Below are 21,097 nucleotides of genomic sequence, written 5' to 3'. Positions count from 1 at the left end.
GAAAAAGAGAATGTTGTTGAAAGAGAGAAAAATACAGTTAATTTTGCCAATGGAATTCAGACTTCAAAGATGGCTGCCATTTACTGAGAGCTTGTCCTGCCCTGGCACCGTTGCTAAAAGCTTTTCATATCTATTGCGCTATGATGCTGATAACAATTTTATTCGGCATATTTTACCAAACTTATTTTATAGATATAGGAACCAAGGCTCATGCCTCACTCAACCCTCCAACCATTCTTTCAATGCATAATGCTCCAGTGTGTTATGTGTATCAGCTCCTGTTTTAGGCCTTTGTGAGCTGTAGGTGTCCTAGAAACTTATATGATAATAGAGGATATAGTCTATCATTTGCATACTCATTATCATGTTAAAAATAAGGTGTAATTCCAGGTAATCATATGCATTATAAAGAAAAATAAGGTAGGTTAAGAATATAAAAAGAATCTTTGAGTAGTTCTTTTATTCCCCCAGTACTGGGGATTGAACCCAGTGCCTTGTGCTTGCTAAGTTAGGCAATTGCTCTACCATTACACTACACCTATTTTAAATAGAATGATTTAAGAAGGTCCACATAAGAAGGTATTATTTGAAGAGTAATCTGAACACAACAAGAGAGCAAGCTATGCAAAGACACAGGGAAACGGATTCCAGGTAGAGGAACAGCAAGTATAAAGGCTTAGCTAGAGGCAAAGCCAGGTCTATTCTAGCTCACATTTCTCAACCACTAGGCTCAATGTCAGATTTGGCTCTTTCAATCTGAGGAGGCATTTACAGAGTGAAGAACTGAAGACAGATGGGGACTGTTTGGGGGCTCAAATTTGGAGTCCTGAGGAGTTCCGACAATAGACCAATAATTTATTATTGCTATGGATTTGGTACCAAAGTTGATTGAGTTGTGATCTTTCCCAGTGTGAGGTTTAGGGAGTCATGAAGCTATATAGCAGCATAGGTATTTGGCCTGCTTGTCTCTTAACTCTCCCAAGCCCCAGTATGGAACCATAAGACCTTGGTATGAGTCCTCTCTGTCCCTTGTAAGCAATAATTATACACTTGCAAAAGCTTGGCTTCGAATCAGAAGAAATTGGGCTCAGCTCTCAGTTATATCTCAATGATATCAAGGATATTTCATGAGATTCTCTCCTTTGGTACTTGCTGAGGCAGAGTTGTAGAGTCTAAAGATCAAGGTAGGAAGCCCAGCTCTGTCTCTTTCTAGCTTTGATATCCTGAGACAGTTACTTAATCTATCCAAACTTCAGTTTTCTCTACAGTAGGTTATAATATGAAATCTGATGGGGATAATGTGATGATTAAAGTAGTTAATGGCTTTAAAAGGATAACTGAAGTTTCTGGCACTTTATCTCTGCTTGAAAGTTATATTGTCATGATTAATATTAGATGTGTGCACCTTTGGCTAAACACCCACACCAAACAATTTTTCTCATTGGCTAATGGAGCTATCTCACTCTTGCCTTTGGACTATCATGAGGATCAAATGAGTCTTTTGTAAGAACTTTGTAAAATACTATACATACATGAAAGCTTCTTTTTATAATGAACACATGTATTATACCTTGTTTTTAAAGTATACGTTTCCAAGGTGAAGACCTTCTATCATCTTCCAGAGCATTCGTTTATTCACTGCCATATTAATTCAGTTCACATACTAAGGGCCTGTCCTGGGTGCTGGAGAGACCAATGTGAGACGGATGTGACCATTCACATCAAGAACAGCCTAAAATGCCTGCCAGATCTAGAGGCATCTTCATATCTGTGTCCTTTTGCTGCCTTTAAAATATAATCAAATTATTAAGAAAAAAAAAAAACCACCTCAAAATGACTTTCTAACTTCATTTGGACACATTGAGTTTAGTGATGACATTTGTAAACCAGAAAAGCAACTTTGTTCATCACACATTGACATTCACTTCAAAAACATATTAGTAATTTAGTATTATGTTTCAAAAATACGTGCATATTATTGTTCAACTGAAGCCAGAAAATCGCCAAAGAGCAGAGATGTGGTTTGTACTTAGACTGTACTCACTTGTCACTGAGCTCTTAGGTGTGACACTAATGGATGATCCATCTCCTACAGAAGATTAGTGTGTGGGCCCAATGCCATTGAGGTTGAAATCCAACCCATATGGAAGCTGCTTGTTAAACAGGTAACTGGCTGTTTTCTTTTCTTTTTGAGAAAAAAAAAGATAATTTCTGCCCCTTATTGTGTACTTAGTACTAGGAGAAATCTTGAATTGCATATGAATACTTCTATGTTAATGAAATCTGTATTTCATGCGACTTTTTTTCTGTTTCTATCCTTTTGACTTGAGTCTATGCTTTTTCTATTGAGAGTTTTTCAAAACATTTGATAAATGTTATTATCATTTTTTTTCTCTAGGCTGTCTAAATGATGCTTTGCAATAACCACTTATTTTAAGTTCAAATCCACTTTAAAATTCCTTCCCACTGTGAGAGACAGATTACCTTTTCATAATCTCTTGTTTCTTTTGTTACATTTTTGATGGTAGAGGAATTTCTTAGTTCAGTCTACTATAATAAAATGTAGACTGGAGGCTTAAAGAGCAAATGTTTGTTTTTCAGTTTTGGAGGCTGAAAAGTCCTGTGTACTCAGTTCTTACAGATATCTTCTCATTGTGTCCTCACATGGTTAAAAAGAAGAGAGCTCTGGTCTTTTCCTTTTCTTGTGAAGACACTAATCCCATCATGGGAACCCCACCCTCATGGCCTCATGTGAACCGACCTACCTACTAGTCCCCTCAAGCCCCATGTTATACCATCACACTGAGTGTTAGGGCTTCAACATAGGACTTTTTTGGTAGGGGCTGGGCACAAACACGCATGAGGCAATGTGATTACTTCTATAATTTCTGAGGAATTAAAATGAACTATTTCAGTCTTTTTCTAATTGCTTAACAATTTTTTTAAGAGTGACTTCTTTCAGAGATAGTTTTTTTCTTAAACATAATTTTCCTTGTGTGTTTTGAATTTATTATTTTTTTAAAAGTTCCCATTAAATGGGACATTGGGTTCCTTCCATTCTCTCATTTCTCCCTATGATTGCTGTCCCTATTTGATGGTTCTGTTTGGGGCTCCAGTTGGTCCCAATTAGATCCCACTTCAAAACCAGGTCCACATTGGAGATGCGAGTGTCTGTTCTCAGGAATCTGTCGGATATCAGCCCTGTAGGGCTTGGTCAGTTCATGGCTGTATCATGGACACTTATTCTCTCCTGTTGCAGACCTCAGCTGTGAACCATCTCTGCTTGTGACTTTTCTCAGCCTCCAAGCTGGGACAGGAAATCCTCAGGTGTCAATCTGATCTATTTTGAAAGGAGCACTAGTATATTTTTTAGCACCTATTTAACTAGGACTTTATAGAAAAAAATGCAAATCTAACTACTTCTTCACATTTAGTTTCAAAAGAATATTAGATGAAGGAGACAAATTATCGTTGTGCTGTTTCATTCTCTGAGAAGTATTTAACCAGTTTTGTACTGGATTTCAATGAACTCAAAACCATGTTATCATTAGTGCATAATCTACAATTAGAAAATTTTATGCCAAGCAAACACCAGAGCTGTAATTTGTAAGTAAAGTAGTTGAGATGGAAATAATAAGAAACATTAAGAAACAAAAGCTTTTTCAATGTTATACAATATATACCCCAGGGCTTAAGAAACCCTCAAGATCAGCCTATTAACATATTAACCCAATACCAGTTCATTTTTAGGATGAAAAATAAAATTTTATTTAATACATTAGGAAATTATAGAAAGTGGAGGCAAAACAAAAGAGTACCACTGGTTCCAGACTGTATTTCATCTAATTTATGAAAATCATACAGGGAACTTCCCCAAGAAAGGATTCCTGGCCTTGTCCCAGTGGGCTCTTTAATTTTCATATGTCTGGACATCCTGTGGTCTTTCTCTAACTACTCAGGTGTTTCCTCCCTAATATAATTATAAAAATAGAGCCAGTAGAGCCAAAATGGAAATTTGAAGGAATAAAGAAAGTTTAAAGGTATCACCAAGAGACCAGAAAGGTATGTGCTTGTTTGACCGGTGCTGGGGCTGGTGATGTCTAGTGTCCAAGATTTTCCCTGCAGCCTTGGGTGTGTCCTTTCTTTTCGGGATCGCTCCTTTTGAAGGGAAGGGCCATACTAATTTCACTGACTCTCAGAGTATCTTGCCATGGCCTGTGACATGACAGATATTTTAAATGACCTGGATAAAAGTAGAATCTCTCATTTTCATTGCACAACTTGACAGAATTTGCAGCATGTGATTACATGAAAATAAACTTAAAAAAAAAAACAACAACTCTTTGAGGGCTGGGGATATAGCTTAGTTGATAGGGTGCTTGCCTCCCATGCATAAGGCCCTTGTTTCAATCCCTAGCTCCCCCCTCCACTAAGAAAAAAAAAAAACTGTTTGAAGGTCCTTTTAAAAGAGAAGTGAATCATATATCTTCTTTATTATGGGCAAACCTGTTGAAGAAGGTAAATTGTTAGATTTTTATTACTGGAAATAAAGTCTTGAAAGTTCAAAATAATTAAGAATTACCAATTTGTGGACATGGCTTTCAGTACTTAAAGTCATTTTGCTTTCACCATATCACATTCTATGTGCTTGACATTGTCTCTACCCAAATTAATGAAGTTCTAAGTAAGTTCTTAAACATTAGAGGTTATTGTATGTTGTCAAAAATAGAAGAGCCAGGCGCGGTGGTGCACTCCTGTAATCCCAGCGGATCAGGATGGCAAATTCAAAGCAACTCAGTGAGACCCTGTCTCTAAATAAAATACAAAATAGGGATAGCTCAGTGGTTGAGTGCCCCTGAGTTCAATCTCTGGTACAAAAAAAAAAAAAAAAAAAAGAAGGAGGAACTATTCTATAAAGAAATGGTATCATCTTGATTGCTACCAAGGTCCATTCAAGTGACTCTAGTGCTATTTTTGTACCTGCAGGTTTTAAATCCATTCTATGTGTTCCAAGCCTTCACCCTAACTTTGTGGCTGTCTCAAGGTTACATAGAGTACTCTGTGGCTATCATCATTTTGACCATTATCTCCATTGTCTTAAGTGTGTATGATTTGAGACAGGTAAGAGATGAAATTATATTGGATTCCACATAACCTCTGGCTAAAGAGGCAGAGCCTTAGAATTTTCACCAATAATAAGGAGTTGCTTTGTCAAACATAAGATATAACAAAGCAATAAACAAGAGCTTACCAATTGTGGGATCTCAGGAAGAGGGCTTTAGGAATGCCAGGTAGATTTAAATATCTGATTATCAGCTAAAGGTTTTGTTGAATGTTGGGTTTAGAAGGACTCTGAGGCTTCCTCTGAGCCTGGTGGGAAAGAATTCTGTGGCGGAGTAATGATGTCAGCCATGGTTTCAGGAGAAAGGGAGGAGGAGCAGCTCAACTGTGCATGTTAGTCAAGAAGACACTATGTCTCCTAGGATGATTCGATGATATATTTTCCCCAACTTATATACTGTGCTTTCTTCACATTTCTCATCTAAGTGTTTATAACGAATTTTAGTCTTAAGATTCCTTTAAAATGTTTGTTTCTTCATGTGGAATTCAAGATTAATTTTTGTAAGAAAACCCAAAACAAATACAGAAATTCCTGTGTGGGAATTAGGGAAGTTGCTAAAAAACTCAGTTTTGATCTTCCCATCAACAAAGCAGTGTTTCAGCAAGAGACTTACTTGAAATTCCTGAGCTGCTGACCTATTAAGTCGAAATATCCAGGATAATATCAAGAATCTGCATTTTTAGCCGTTTTCTATCAGGTGATGGTCAGACAATCTGAAGGCTAAAGCACTGTTGTTATCAGGGGAATCTAATGAAGTTGAATTTGCACACCAAGATCCCAAATACATGTTTTTATTCATTTATTAATGTTGTCATCAGCTGAACATATTTATTCACTCTTTTCATGCTATTAGGTGCATATATAATACAATTTTATGTGGAGATTTGTATATTTATTAAGTTTTTAATTGAAATAGAATCTTACTATGCACATTACTTTGCATCTTAATTTTCACTTTATTGTATATATAATGGCAATTTACCAAGCAAATAAATAATTGTAATTCATGTTTAGAAGTATTGCTATGATATCTTAAGGAATATCATAATCTGCTCACTATTTTTATGTATGTAAAATAATATCATTTCTCCAATTTTTGCCAACACAAATAATGTTGAATTAAACATAACTACAATACAGTCCTGTGCTTCCATATTATGAGTGTTTGGAATTTTTTTAACATAGGAGCCAAAAGCCAGATTATTGGATCAAAGGATACATATAATTTGAATTTTAATAGATTCTGCTATATATTTCTCATGAAATGAAATAATTTCTTCTCTCCCGCAACACAAAAGAGTATCATTTTCCAGATCCTCATTTTCCGGATCCTCATCAGCATTGGGTGTTATATGTTGATATTTGAAAAATTCTATTTAATGTTTTTTAATATACTTTGCCCTGATTACCAGTGAAAGTAGACACACTTCCATTTGAGTTTTGCACTTTTTATTTTATATTAATAGACTCTTTATGTCCATCATATGTGTGAATAAGTTTTATTTTTAGTCTATCTTTTCACTTTTGACCTTGACTCTTACCATATGTTAGAAATTATGTAGTCACGTGTATTTCTTGTTTCCTTTGTGGGTTCTGGTTTTCTTGTTTTGCACATAAAGATCTTCCTTTTGTAAGTTAGGTCATTTCTGTTCTTTTCATTTGCAATTTGCTTAATATTTATTTTTAAATCCTAATGGAATTTAAACATTCAGGTCCTGCATCTTAGCAAAAATCTCTAAATTCCTTTGCCCAAAATAGTGACTGACATGGGAACTTCAGACTTAATGGCAAAGGATTTCTTCAAAAAGAAGAAAAGGAATTAGAAGACAAGAGCTAATCCTATTAGTAACTGGTATTTTTTTTTTTAAGCTTACCTGACCTAACCTGTAAGGCATCTTTTAAAACCATATAAAACAAGCCAGTTTCCTGAAACTGTATCCTTGCAGTTTAAATCACAAAGCCTCCATGTTCACATCTATTTAGTATTTTAGAGTTTACAATAATACCCACATGTGTTTGTGCGGAGCAGGATAACATAATAAAGTGAGACACACGCAGGTGTCATACACTCCTACTACCTGATAGTAAAAGACATGGCAATCAGGAAGTGAGAGACTTGCTCACACACACTCCCTTATGCACAGGTTTCCTGACTCTGAATCAAGTACTGCCCACTGTCCTGTTGAGCACATTCTCAAAGTGACCCGAGGACTTGGTTGTAATGGTGGGAAGGAGATTGGCAGGAATGCAGAAAGGAACACCTACTGCTATCTCCAAATCATTCTATCGACCTACATTGAAGTTCATCATGTAACAGAATTTAAAGACTTCGCTAAACCAACACAGGCTTTTAAAAATTGAAAGAAGAAAGGTGTTTGCAGAAGTACAAGAAGGTATCTTCCTGCACTTCTTCTAGACTCAACTAATGGTACACAGTTTACCTAATCAAAGCCCAGGATCACTCTTGCAGCAGGTCCTTCCTGCCAAGTTCCTTGCAGTTCTGAGTGCACACCTTGGGACCCACCTGCATTTACATTGTGCTGTATCCACATGCCCTGTCACTGGGCTGTGCCATGGAAACTGCTAGATATAGCTCTGAGTAGCTGGCCCCATAGTGCTTTGCCTTCAGTCATGACTGAGCTGGACTCAAGAGGCATCTAAGTCCTGGTTGCTCATCTCTGGAGAAAATCCAGCCACAGCTAATACAAGTGCATGCAGCAACAGATGCTGAATAATAATAGTATGCAAATTAGTCTTGGAAACTGATCCTAGTCCCACTGAGGAGGAACTGGAGAAACCAGAGGGGGCCTAATGAAAATCAGCCACCAAGCTTTGCAATCATGGCAGGCATCATAGCATTTGCCTTCTCCTGGCTGGTTGGTTGTCATAGAAACCTGGGCTTGTAGAGCCTCTGAGTACATTAACTCAAAGAAGATGCCTGCATTATCTTACTTCAGTGTCATTGGGAGAAGTAGAATGATTCAGTTCTGTTAAATACGTATTTGCTGAGAGCCTACTATGTGATAGACTCTGGGGGATGCAGAGATGAATACATGGCCCCTTTCTTCTGCAAACTGCCTGCCTTACTGGGGAGACCTGACAAGACAACAGGTAGTTGTGGTTAATATCCCAACACAGGTGGAGACACAGGGAACAGAACAATGCGTTCTTCCTGGGGATGGAGACTTATGGAGTGGAGATGACATTTAAGTAGGAATTTATCTGAAGGATTAGAAAGAGTTCACTAGTAGAAAACTAGGCTGAACATTCTAGGGAATAGCCTGAGCAAAGGCAGGCAAGCATGGCAGGTTACGCAGAATGCTAAGTCTGATAAACAAATCCAGCTTTACAGCATAATGAGGTTTGAAAATTACAGTCAAGCATTATTAACTCATACTTCACCACTTGCAAATGTGTCGATTACCATCCTCTTCAGCTAGGCTGAAGTCATCATGGCATTGACTGAAAGAGTTTTCTGGGCAAAAAAAAAAAATAAAGAAATTTGGAAATGAGGATATTTACCTTCTAATAGAAGAAAAAGCCCTTTCTTTTGAAGCACCGGAAGAATATACTCACCAGGAGATAATGCTTTAGAGTCAGATAAACCTGGGTTTGACCTCCAAGTTTAGCAAGTAAACAATTATGGGGAAGTGACTTCAACATTTTTCAACCTCAGTTTTTTGCTTTTTGTTTTTGTTATTTATATGTATGTTGGAGACAACATTTTCATCATAAAATTATTTCAAAGATTAACATATATATATATATTCCAAGTATTTATAGCAGTGCTTGATACATAGTAGCTGCTAAATGTTTCAACTATTTTAAAAATAATAACTTGAATTATTTATATACCTCATGTATTTCTTCTATGAAGTCTTGAGTGTTTCAGATAAATCTCTAACATGTAAAACAAATCTGCCTCATACCACGTTTGATCTTGAAAGTAACTTGAAATTGGTCAAATTCAATGTTATTTGTTTACAAAGGAAACAACTGACTTATAAGGTGAAATTTCTTATGCACCATACATGGCTGGTTAGTGGGTGAGCCAGACCTACAGCTCAGGAATCCTGAGCAACTCCAGTGTTCTTGCCACAGAATCAGAGCTAACTTTCTCACTCCTACCTGTCATTCAAAGGCATTCCTCAACAGTTAAGCCCCAGGAAGTTACCTTAGGACAATGGAATATGTATCCAACAGTATTATCACTTCTTCTACTCAATTGGTCCAAATTAGTGAAGTTTAGCTTTTATGCAAAACTGAAATAAATAATCAAATTTTCCATATAAATATTAACACTAAATGCATTATGTTCTCTGAAGGGGAAAGTTGTGTAATTTTGTGTAATGTTTGTCTTAGCTTGGTGACATTTCTGTAACATTTTTAAAAAGCACCAATGGAACAGATAAAGATAATTTAATAGCTAAAAAAAAATGTTTCATGTTTGAACTAGGTTAAGCTGCATTTGAGTACTGTCCACAGTATTCAAACCCTCTTCTACTTAATGGCATCCAAGCCACTGACATTCATACCAATGCGGCAGTGCCTTCTGCAGCTGCTCAGCCCTGCTCAGCCATCTCTCCAGCTAATAGTGCCCCAATGGTCACTCTGGGGAAGTTGTGTGGATGAAATCCCCTCTCACTTCTGTCTTCCCATGCTCTCCATTATGCTAGGAGATGTTTAGAGATGTTGCTTCCATTACCCCAGGCTCCTTCCATTTTCTCCACATTTTACAGAGACCTATCTCAGTGAGTTCTACCTCAGGCAAGCCTTTCCAGCTAGTGTACTTTCACAACTTTCTTATTCTTCACTAACACATTTGAACCCTCAGCATGGTACTGAATACTATGCAAAGGGCTTTGTGAATATTGGTTTAAAACTGACAACAGCCCTAGAAAAACAGAGATGGCTATTCTTTCTCCTTTCAGATGAGCAAAAGGGAGTCGAACAGGTAAATAACTTGTAAGTGATAGCACCAGGATTCAAAATTGAGCCATATGACACCATGCTACAGACTCATCTGATATGAAAACCCCCCGTTTATAGCAGAGGGGGTGACTGTTCACTTTTGATCAAGCACAACTTAAATACTCATGGGCTTTTATAAGTGGAAATCTGCTTAGTGAACAACTTGAGCTTTGTTGTTTTACAGACAGGGGAGCCGAGGCTTAGAGTAGGAGGTAACCCATCCAGTCTCAGTCTTTCTCTTTTTACTTGTGCATTCTCAACATGTTGATAAAGTCTTGCTTCCTTGGGCATAGTCTTTTGAGGCAGTGGCTCTAAATCATTTTTCCAGGGAGGGAAATAGCATTATTTCTATTTCTATTTCATTCGAACTCCCAAGCGTGGTCACTTCTGCAAGGAGTAGGGCAGGTGGGGCAGGGGTTGGAGCAGGGCAGCAGAAGCATGGAGTTGTTTGGCTGTGACAGCAGGTTGGCATTTGCACTGTGGAGATCAGGTGGCTTTCAGGATGTGGACTGATACTGAAACATTGACTTTACTTTGATAGCAATCAGTGAAGCTGCACAACCTCGTGGAGGATCACAACAAAGTCCAAGTTACAATCCTTGTGAAAGATAAAGGTAGGTGATACTGTTCTGCTTCTTGGGCATGCTACTGTTTCAGGGTGGAATCTGACTCATTCATCCTTGATTACTTACTCGTCAAAGAGAAAAAGTCTTTACTGATTGAACTCAGGACTGGAACTAGTGTGAGAACAGAGCATCTAAGACATGAAATCCAAGGAAGCAAGAATGTACAAACACTAATCCTGCCTCTGCAGGGCTGGAGAGGGAGTGCCCTGTTAAACTGCAACCTGGGCTCCTCACTTGCCTTAGTCCTGATTGAACCATTCCTACTCAATATCTGGGTTACTTCGAATTCCCTCTGTCCTCTATATTTCATTCATGTGGATATTACTGGAGAACCCTTTTAAGGTTCTTTTATATTCTTCAACTATCCATCCCAAATACATCCCATCAAGTATTTCAAACTATCATCTGGAACCTAGACCTGCATAGGTCTTTTCGATGCTGGCTGGACACTGGCATTTGCTCTGAGTTGGTCTGGGTCGGATAGCCAAGGCTCTCTGCAAGGAGTGAAGAGCTACACCCAAAGTAGCAGAAGCTCTCTAGATAATTTTCCTAAGGCCCTAATTCAAGGAGAGAAAGCTTGCCACAGGGACAGAGAGAGAGAGAGAGAGAGAAAGAGAGAGAGAGAGAGAGAGAGAACGCAAACAACAGCCGAAGGATCTTTCTTCATTGACAAGTGCTCTTGAATATTCCCTGTGGGCCAAGCACTGACCAAGTACTAGGATCCAAATGGGATCTTGTTGTTGAACTAATCCTTTGCTACATTCCAGGAGCCAATTCCCTAATTCTGGTTTTCTTAGAAGTTTCAGTTGAGTGGAAAGGGCTTAAACAGGTAGGATAGCTCTTGGCAAACAGGTCAGTAAGGATTCTTAGTTACTTTAATTCATAAATAAAACTAAGAAAACTTTGTTCTTATATAGGTTTGCAGGAGCTGGAATCTCGACTCTTGGTTCCCGGAGATATTCTTATTCTTCCAGGAAAATTATCATTGCCTTGTGATGCTGTTTTGATCGATGGGAGCTGTGTGGTGAACGAGGGCATGCTCACAGGTAGGCAGCTTGCCTCAAGCTAGTCGTCCCTATCCAACAGCTAGGCCAACACTTAGCAAATCAGATCACCATACATCTTCCCTGCCCCAGGCTCCATCTCCACATTGATAGATAAGGGAGATAAATTTGGCCTTTTCATTCAAATAGAGGCACAAAACACTCCAACAGGCTGTGTTGAACAATGAGAAGAACTAAGTCACTGTAAATACAAAATATTTAATACCATATGTATTAAATGAAGAAACACTTAATATTGTATGTCATTAATTGCCTGATGGGTGGGGTGAACAGGGTGAATAAAGAGAGGCTTCAGTAGGTGAACAGGTTGAAAGACAATCTGTTCATAAATATGAGACTGGCTCATGCCCATATTCAAGCAAAACACAACCCACAAAACCCAGCAATGCCCACAACTGGAAGGGTATAAAGATATTTTTTTCTAGTCTTGCATTGTACGGATGGAAAACTACTTCCAGGTTTCAATGGAAAGTTTTAGTTGAACCTTAAGGTAGAAACAGTACAACAGCTCTGTTCTCCTTTGGACTCATAATTCCAGTTGATCTCACTGTACAGAAAGCTCTAGTTTTCGTTTACAGTTCATTAGGTTTACTCATATTTGTATAATTAGTAAGGCACTATTTATAAAATATTCTTTAGTTTGAAAAATAGTTGTCATAAGAGATGCTATAAAACAACACAAACATAGAAACTACTTTTCTTTTGTGCTTGCAGATTGTTAAGCTTTTCTATGTCCAAATGGTGTAAAGACAGGGAGGAAAAACCTTAATACAACCTAAATGTAATGAAAGTTCATTATCCCTAAATTGTTCCACATAAGCAGATTTCACATTAAAAATGAGTCTGCTTAATTTAAAATTGAGACAAGAAAATGTAGTAAACATAAATATGTTTGGTATAATTACAAAATACCCCTTTAATGTGTTGAAATCTAACTGCCTTATAATGACAGTGATGAGGATTTGCATACTGATCATATCTTTTATCCAGAATGTTGCCATAGTACCCAACACGAAAACCTCAAGCTCAACAAAAACTGTCCTTTTCCCTCCAATGCAGCCGCTGTCTCCCAGCTGCTTGTGAGGCAGAATGGCCGCTCTCACTGGCAACAGAAAGGCTGTGCCCTTGGTCTGTTCTTTCTCCTCTCCCTGACTGGACTGTACAGTGCTGCCCTTGATTCTCAGGAAAACTCAGAGAGTTCCAGAGAATTAGAAGTGGCGAACAATGCTGCCTTTCAAGAAATGGGTAAAATCGACCTAAAATGACCTAAAATGATAAGTGGCTTTTTCTAATGTTCATTCTGGGAAAAATTAAGGGGCCAGTATTACTATCTATGTAACCTAAGTACCTTAAAAGGCAACTAAGGTGACAGACACATGAAATGGAGACATATATACAACTTTCTCATTAATTTCTTCACAAACTTTTAAGTCTCAGCATGCTCTAAATACTTTTTATACAGCCTACACCCCACCTCCCACCATGTACATATTTGTGCAAAGGATCCTGTTTGAACAATCAGAAGATTAGGGTTAGATTACTGAAACTGCAATTGTGTTCCTAGGGTATTTGTCCACAAATTCGATTCAGATTCTGGTAGGGGGAAAAAAAACAAACCATGAAAATCTTTATTGATGTAATAATAAATACGGCAAACACTCTTACATCACTCTTGCAACATATTTTATAAATAACTTTTACATCTCACTTCTTTGTGGCACAAAACAGATTAGATTGGGAGTTATTATCGTACCACTTTACAAGTAGAAGAATTGGAATTGGAGGTGGCCTTTTGTTCCTGAACACAAGGACGGTGGGAGGGAGGAAGATGATCCACAGTGGGTACAGCTGCCCTCTCCTTGTCAGGTCCCATCTCCTTTGACTCTTGTTTTCCCACCTACCGAACCTCCCCCAGAGGGGGCTCTTCCTCCTCGCCATTTGGCCTCTCCTGTTGCCACAAACTCAGCTATGCAGGATATTCAACTGTATCTTACCCCTACATTTAATTGTACTGTTGGCTTCAAATGTTGCCATTCTTGAAAGCGTCAGCTGTGAATTACCTGGCATGAGCCAGTCTTCCCCGTAGGTTAGCGGTCCTCCTGACCCTTATCTGGCTACCCAGAGTTGTATAGTGTGCGGGTGGGTGTGGTCTAGAGCAGGTCTTCTTCCTAGTCTACCCTGAACCTGGGAGACTGATGGAGGCTTGCCTACCTGGAAAGGGAGGCAGACCCAGATGCCAGTTAGTTTCCACAAAGTTAGTGCAGGTCCCTTTTCTTAGGGACATGTGACATGTAAGTCTCTTTTTAATTTGATTTACTTCCACCTATACGTGCCAGATTCTATATGTTTTATCTATTCCAATTTACATAGAAATGCAGTCGAGGGAAGGCATGGTGAACAAAAAAGATTGGTTTTCACTCTCAGGCAGTCCCTAAAATTCATGATCAAATTTATGACTGACTTTTAAAACTCAAAAATCAGTGACACCTCCCTGTTCCTTTTTTCTGCCTCCTTTTCTGAGGGAATGGATCCCCTTTAGTATCCAGCTCCCTTGGAAGGAGAGGAATCAAGAATCAAAAGGGAATATCATGGGAAGGAGAATCTATTAACACTTTGAATTCTTCTCATCATAGCTCATTTGTTTTGCTCTCATATGTATTGGGTTCTGTACTAACTTTTTACATCAGTTACTTCCTCCAAATCAGATCACCATACATCTACCCTGCCCCAGGCTCCATGCTATGACATTGACAGACAAGGGAGATAAACCTGGCCTTTTCATTCAAATAGAGGCACAAAACACTCCAGCAGGCTGTGTTGATCAATGAGAAGAACTAATCTGAGACCCAGATTAGGTAAATAATCTGCCTATAGTCACAGAGCTTACAAGTGGTGCAGATGAGATTTGTATTCATTTGGTTACACATTCATTCACTTACTTCACAAATGTTTATTAACGAGCAGTGAACAGGCAGATAAGATTTCTTTCCTTAAGGAGGTAACATCGTGGTGGAAAAAACAGAAAGCATGAGAGTACACACATGATATAAATTCCCAACAAGTATGTTTTATGAAGAAAATAAAACACCTAAATCCAGGCATTTTGTCCCCAGAGCCTATGCTTATAAGCAGTGCTTCCTCCTTCTCTTAGAAATACCTGTGTGGGAGAGGGTGGCATTCACTCTGCCACAATCTCCTGCCCCCTCCCTCCATTCATTAAATTACTCTTGTTTACAAATTTAAAACTTGCACAAGAAGTGTGCCGGGACCTAGGAGTTCCCTCAGTGTTTGTATATTGCTGTCCTGCCAGACTAGCTTCTCACCAGTCCATAGGTTAGATGGTTCCCTCTCTTCCTTTCTTGCCCCCTCTCCCTTGCTCTTGCTTATTCATCCTGTGTTTAATACAAGTTAAGAGATGCCTGCTCTGTGCCAGGCTCTGTGTTGTGTGCTGAAGTTACCAAGATGAATGGGAAATGGTTCCTGTTCTCAAATTGCTAAAAGTCAAATGGTTGCAGATATGTTAATAAACAAGGACATAGTTGTTTCCAATATGTCACCAAATGCAGGCACCTGGCTTCTTGGGGACAGGGGAGAGTATCTCCTTTTGACTGCATGAGGGGTCTCCAGATGCTGGGAGCCAATTCTACAGTTAACAGGGAGCAATGCTGGCGCTTCCTTCTGAAACCTTGTTTTAGACTCTTTAGTCTCCCAATCTTTTATAGGTGAATCCTTCTTTTGTGTGTGTGTGGGGGGGAGTGTTCCCAAGAAAGACTAAAGCATTAGATTTCTTATTAATGTAGGAATAATATAAAAGAGACTTGGAGATCATTTCTGTGTAATATCATCAGATTTGAGCTTCTATCTGGAACACATCATTGCCAGATGGCTTTCATCTTTGATTGATCAATACCTGCCTGCCTCCAATTTCATTGGCTGTGTGTGGGGGGGGAACTGTTCACTAGTACTGTATTAACTAAAGTATCTATTGTGGATGAATATTCTTCAAGCCAAGGCAGAAAAACCTTGGCAAGTATTTCAAAAAACAATGTGGTACAAGGATTTGGAGACATGTCAAAGGTTCTGTCTCTTTTACAAAGTCATGTAGAATTCAATTGGCAAATTCACACAACAGATGTATATCATAATTGTTTTTTTTTAATGGTATGGGGACGATGCTATTCAAGATTACTAATAAAAAATTTATAGTTTTTTATACCTTATTATGTAAAATATGTACCATGGTAGGAAACTAGTTTAAAAAAAACAATAATAGGAAAAAAATAAAGGCCTGAGTAATTGCCTTTATTTAATTCATCCATGCAATTAACAAAAATATATATTTGAACCTACTATGTACTACGAGGGAAAATGAGCAGCATATAAAGCTATATATGTCAAAGTCTTATCCTTGGTTATTACCTATAAAGAGAGATAAGACCCAAATTTGTATAACTGTAATCAATATAATACTATTTCCAAATTGGAAATATGACATATTATCTTGCTAATTGAACATTTAGCAAAAGACTGATGGAATTTTAAGTTCACTTTAGTGCTCTTTAAATCTGGGAGCCAGGAAGTGTTATTAACATTTTTATTTTGTCTCTAAAATTTATCATTTTTGAACTCTGAGCAAAATTTCTTTTTTTACCTTAAGTATCTTGTCTTGCAGCCATCAAGGAAAGGGAGATAATTGGTACCAGCAAAGAATGGGAGTCAATAAAGGGAGATGAAAGGGCCTTGTTCAGCTGGAGCGTGGATGAGGAGAACCGGCCAACAGTGCCTGAATAATGCTGGGCTTTGACAAGCTAGGAAAAGGGTTTGGGCTTTATTTAGTAGTGGCAGAGGAAAAAACTAAGGGTTTTGGGGGGAAAAATGGAATAATAATGAAAAGGAGGGTTTGATAGAATTTACTGGAAATGGTGTAGGAAGACCTCTATTTTCTGGCCTGGCTCTCCGAGCTTTAGGAGGGCAGAATGTCTGTCTTGTATATCGCTATGTTCCTAGCATTCAACACAGTTCCTGGCACAGCATACGTACTTAAAAAATATTTGTTGATTGATTAGGTAAAAGAATGGATGAATGAATAAATGAGGGAATGAAAGGCAAATAGTATCTGTGTGTTTTACGACTCCTCTATCCCTTGTAGTGGTTCTGGGCTTGCTGTACATTTGGAGAATGATAAGTACAACTCAGTCAACATAGGTTTCTTTAAAAATCATGAGGACAAACCACACAGACCAGGTAGAGGAAGACAGGCAGATCTTAAGTAACTATTTGAAATCTAACCAAGTCTACCATTGCTTGTACCACCAGCATCCCTAAGAACTGTTATCTGACTCATGGAAAGGGCGTTAGGACCTGATAAGTTGTGGTTGTCTCATTTCTTGAAACTGGCAAGTAACAGTTTTAAATACTGTTGTGGTTTTATGTAGAATCAACAAAATACTATCTTCCTTAGGAGAAAGTATACCTGTCACAAAGACACCACTGCCCGGAACGGAGAACACCATGCCTTGGAAATGCCACAGCTTGGAGGACTATCGGAAACACGTGCTCTTCTGTGGGACAGAAGTTATCCAGGTCAAGCCCTCTGGGCAGGGACCCATAAGAGCAGTCGTTTTGCAGACAGGTTAGTGGATTCCACTCTTGTCACTGTAGTCTATACCTGGAGGTGAGCAGAATGAGAACAGGGAAGGTTTGTTTAGGATTTTGGAGTTTACCACATTCTAGTAATAACAGCCACGCTCTTTTCTATCAAGATCCCCTTTTCTAAATCGCCACAATTCTGTCTTATTTTTTTGTTAAACCCCTTGTGTGTGACGAAAGATACACACAGTTAATGCATATTTCCTTCAAGGCCAAACTATATTCTTGCATTGACTTATGTCCATAGGCTTCTTCTCTTTTCCATCCATATTATGAGCACTTGCCAAATGTGTCAACCGTAATGACTGTCAAGTCTTTTTTTCCTTTAAAGGGGTTGCTTGTGAGGCTGTACATCAGACTCCCTGCTGACTACCTCCACCTGCACACTCTACAGACTCTTCAAAATCAAGCATCAAAACGTGAACTTATCCTCCTGCACTGCCTCTCTGTTAACAGCCTCTCCATCAAGCTAGTCTCTTAATGGCATCTTTAACTCCTTACTTTCCTTCATTCCAAAAGGGCACCAGTGATTCCACTATGGCCTCAGAGGGCTGTCCCTCTTTCCTGAGTCCTATACCTGCCTCTTCATTCCCATAGTCACTGTTTAGTGCAGGCTTTCATTACACCATGTTTACTTTATTATAAGAAAAATAGTCTGGACTCTTCACTTTCAACTTTTGCCCCAATCTTTCTCTGATCTTGAACTCAAATCACACTTCAAACAAAATATTCTAGAATAGCCCAGGCATATCACACCTAAAGTTTTGCATGCCTAGCCACATGAGCTTCAAACTTTCACATGCCATTCACAACCAATGCCTTTCACGACCTGGTCCCAACTCTTGGTCCTTAACCCTGACCTGTGTTTCTGTCACCTCACATATTCATGCACACAAAGCATGCTTTGCACTTTGATGCCAATACGCTTTAGTTTGATGTTTTATTCAATTGTTTTGGATGAATTAGGCTTTTTTTTTTTTTAGTTAAAATATGACTTTGAGTTTTCTACTAAAACTAGCTAGTGGGTTTTAGAGCATCCTCAGCCTGCTATCTAAACAAAAACAAATGGTTAAAGACCATGGAAACCAATATAAACTACTGTAAAATTCTTCAAAGCAAGTTAGAGAAAAGTCTACTCCCATTCTCCAAAGGTAACAAAGCCATGTTTAAGGAGACCAGATGTCCATATAGCAGTGGAGATAAAGCAAATTTTGTACTTAAAATACTGGTGTTCCTGTCTAGACTATATAATTGTTAATCATTTTAGCCACTAATTCAGATATTAATAGGTATTTGCCATGTGCTATGCACTGAGGGCTAAAGAAATAATTTGTGAGCTACATCTTTCCCAGAAGGAAGTCATGATACTCTGTTGTAGGAGACAGATTAACTTATAGTTAACTAAAACATGCAGTGATGATGGGTGTCATATGACCAAGTGTTGCAGGGCCCCCAAAGGATGAGATATATTATTCTTTGTATGAAGTATGAGAATAGAATTCTAGAAACACTTCTATGATGAGGTGGCATTTTAACATAGCTGATAGGATGGGGAGGGTTTAGTCAACCACATCAGAGCTATTAAAATAGTCTGATTTGTGTTTACAAAATACAAGAAAATATACAAGGCATCTTTTAAAATCAGTAAATAGTTGGGATCAGCCCAGCAAGATAGGAGTAAATCAAATTGAAGGTGACCTCAAATCCATGCCTAGAAAATTTAATTTTGTTCTAAGAAAGTGGTAATATTTGGAGCAAAAGAATGATATGATTAAAGGTAGATGCATATGCATATATATATTAGGATATTACTTGCACTTTCCTTTTTTCTTAATTCTCAATTTTTTGAATATCTGTTTTCAACATATGTCTGCTTTAAAGTGTCTTTATGCAGCATCTCATTTTCTCTAGTTAACACATTCTTCAGTTCCTTAGTCCGGTTTTTCTCAGCCCTCATGCGGAATGGGGAGCTGCACGCAGGAGCCATGGAAACACTGATTCCCAGAACAATAGAAATGGAGCAGGCCTAAGTGAAGGCCACTGACTGCTCTGCTGACTCGGAACAAGGAAAGCAAATACAGTGTGAGGTCAGAGCAATGCTGCTCTCATTCCAAGCTCCAATGACTCTTCCACTTTGGGTTTGGAAAGTGTATTCAAGGGCGTTACTCCACCTGTGATTGTCTCCATGTAGGTTACAATACAGCAAAAGGGGATTTGGTGAGATCCATCCTCTACCCCCGGCCTCTGAACTTCAAACTCTACAGCGATGCCTTCAAGTTCCTTGTGTTCCTGGCCTGTCTTGGGGTTGTAGGATTTTTCTATGCCCTAGGAATATATATGTACCATGAAGTAAGTACTGGGGGGGTAAGGTTTTTCAGTAGCTTAGCTTTTTGAACAGCTCGGCCTAACATAAGAAATTTAGGTTAGTTTGCTTCTTGGTTCTATCATTCTGTAAATCGGCTCTGTATTTACACTGTTTAATATGAGAACACAGAGCCACCTGTACTTATGGAGCACTTAAAATATAGCTAATATAAATGAGGAAATGAAATTTCAATTTATTTCATTGTAATTAATTTAAGTTAAATAGCTATATATGGTTAGTGGCCATCTAATCATATTGGATAGTGCAGTTATGAAAAGTTGCCAAGGGGTCCCTCCCAGTGTGACATGTGTAACACCCAAGCCCAAAGAGCCTTAAAGGAAATACATGCTTCTCAAATCTGATAAAATGAGAGAGATTTTGTCAATCAGGTCAGAGAGCAGGAAGGGCACACTAATTTGAGTGAGGAAAACAAAAAGAAAGGATGTACAAGGGTCTTCTAGAACCAGCCATCAGATAAGAGAGAAATCTAGCAAGGTAGTAGATTTAATTGAAAAGGGATTTAGACTTTTTCCTGACATATTTGAAAGTATCTCCAGTAATCCCCAATACTTATGTGTTTTGCTTGGGTTCTTAAATTAAGCATTTAATTTTATAGCACTGATAACTCCTGGGATCCCTTCAAGCTGCAGAGTATCAGATTTCATTTGGATGCCTCTCTTCTTAGGTGTGGTCAGGAGGGCAGGTTGTCACTTATGACCCTGAGGTCCTTTCTGGTCCTCAGAGTCTGGTTCTGTTGTGTACCAAACAGTCTTTACATAGACATGCTGGGTGGGATCATAAGCATATAGGTGGGTAGGAAGAAGATGTAAATAAGGCATCCAAACACAGGTGCGAAACTCAGCTTGAATGACCTCATTACGGTATCCAAAGTGGTGTCATCAGTGAATTCTACATGTTTGTGGAGTGGAGTCGGGGCCAGGGAATGAATATTGGTGGGCAAAGACACAGCTAGAGTTTCCAGGTAATGTTCATACTCAAACTTAACCTCTGAATAGTCATTTCAATTGGAAATAAGCCTCCAGGAAACATTTCTAGGACAAGGGATAGCAGGGAAGGCCACTTTACTATACTTTACTAGTAGATTGGAGCCTGAGAAGAACTAGGCGGATGGAATGTCAAGGCCACTGGGTCTAGGACGTGAGGCAGTGTGCCAGTTCCAGCTGGGAACAAGAACATTGAGCCGAAATACAAAATCAAAGCCCTGGTACAGACAAGAGAATGGAGGTTTCCTAGCAACACTCAACATCCAGTACCTCCAGAGCAGCACACTAAACCCCAG

General features: G+C 38.6%; 1 protein-coding gene across 4 annotated transcripts in view; it reads left to right on the top strand.

Annotated features, from left to right (window-relative positions):
- Atp13a5 (ATPase 13A5) overlaps positions 1–21,097 on the top strand; it is a 107,176-nt gene that overhangs the window by 30,174 nt on the left and 55,905 nt on the right. For 3 of the 4 annotated variants that reach the window (XM_078043875.1, XM_078043876.1, XM_005338418.5), the window contains exons 7-12: positions 2,096–2,165; positions 4,987–5,121; positions 10,635–10,707; positions 11,637–11,765; positions 17,245–17,415; positions 19,624–19,781. In XM_078043875.1, the coding sequence (XP_077900001.1) occupies positions 2,096–2,165; positions 4,987–5,121; positions 10,635–10,707; positions 11,637–11,765; positions 17,245–17,415; positions 19,624–19,781 (736 nt within the window). The remainder of the gene's footprint in view (positions 1–2,095; positions 2,166–4,986; positions 5,122–10,634; positions 10,708–11,636; positions 11,766–17,244; positions 17,416–19,623; positions 19,782–21,097) is intronic. The other variant, XM_040270216.2, reaches the window with a different exon arrangement.

The sequence above is a fragment of the Ictidomys tridecemlineatus genome, chromosome 3 (genome assembly GCF_052094955.1).
Source record: "Ictidomys tridecemlineatus isolate mIctTri1 chromosome 3, mIctTri1.hap1, whole genome shotgun sequence".
Classification (NCBI taxonomy): Eukaryota; Metazoa; Chordata; class Mammalia; order Rodentia; family Sciuridae; genus Ictidomys; species Ictidomys tridecemlineatus.
This window is presented reverse-complemented; position numbering and strand designations above follow the sequence as displayed.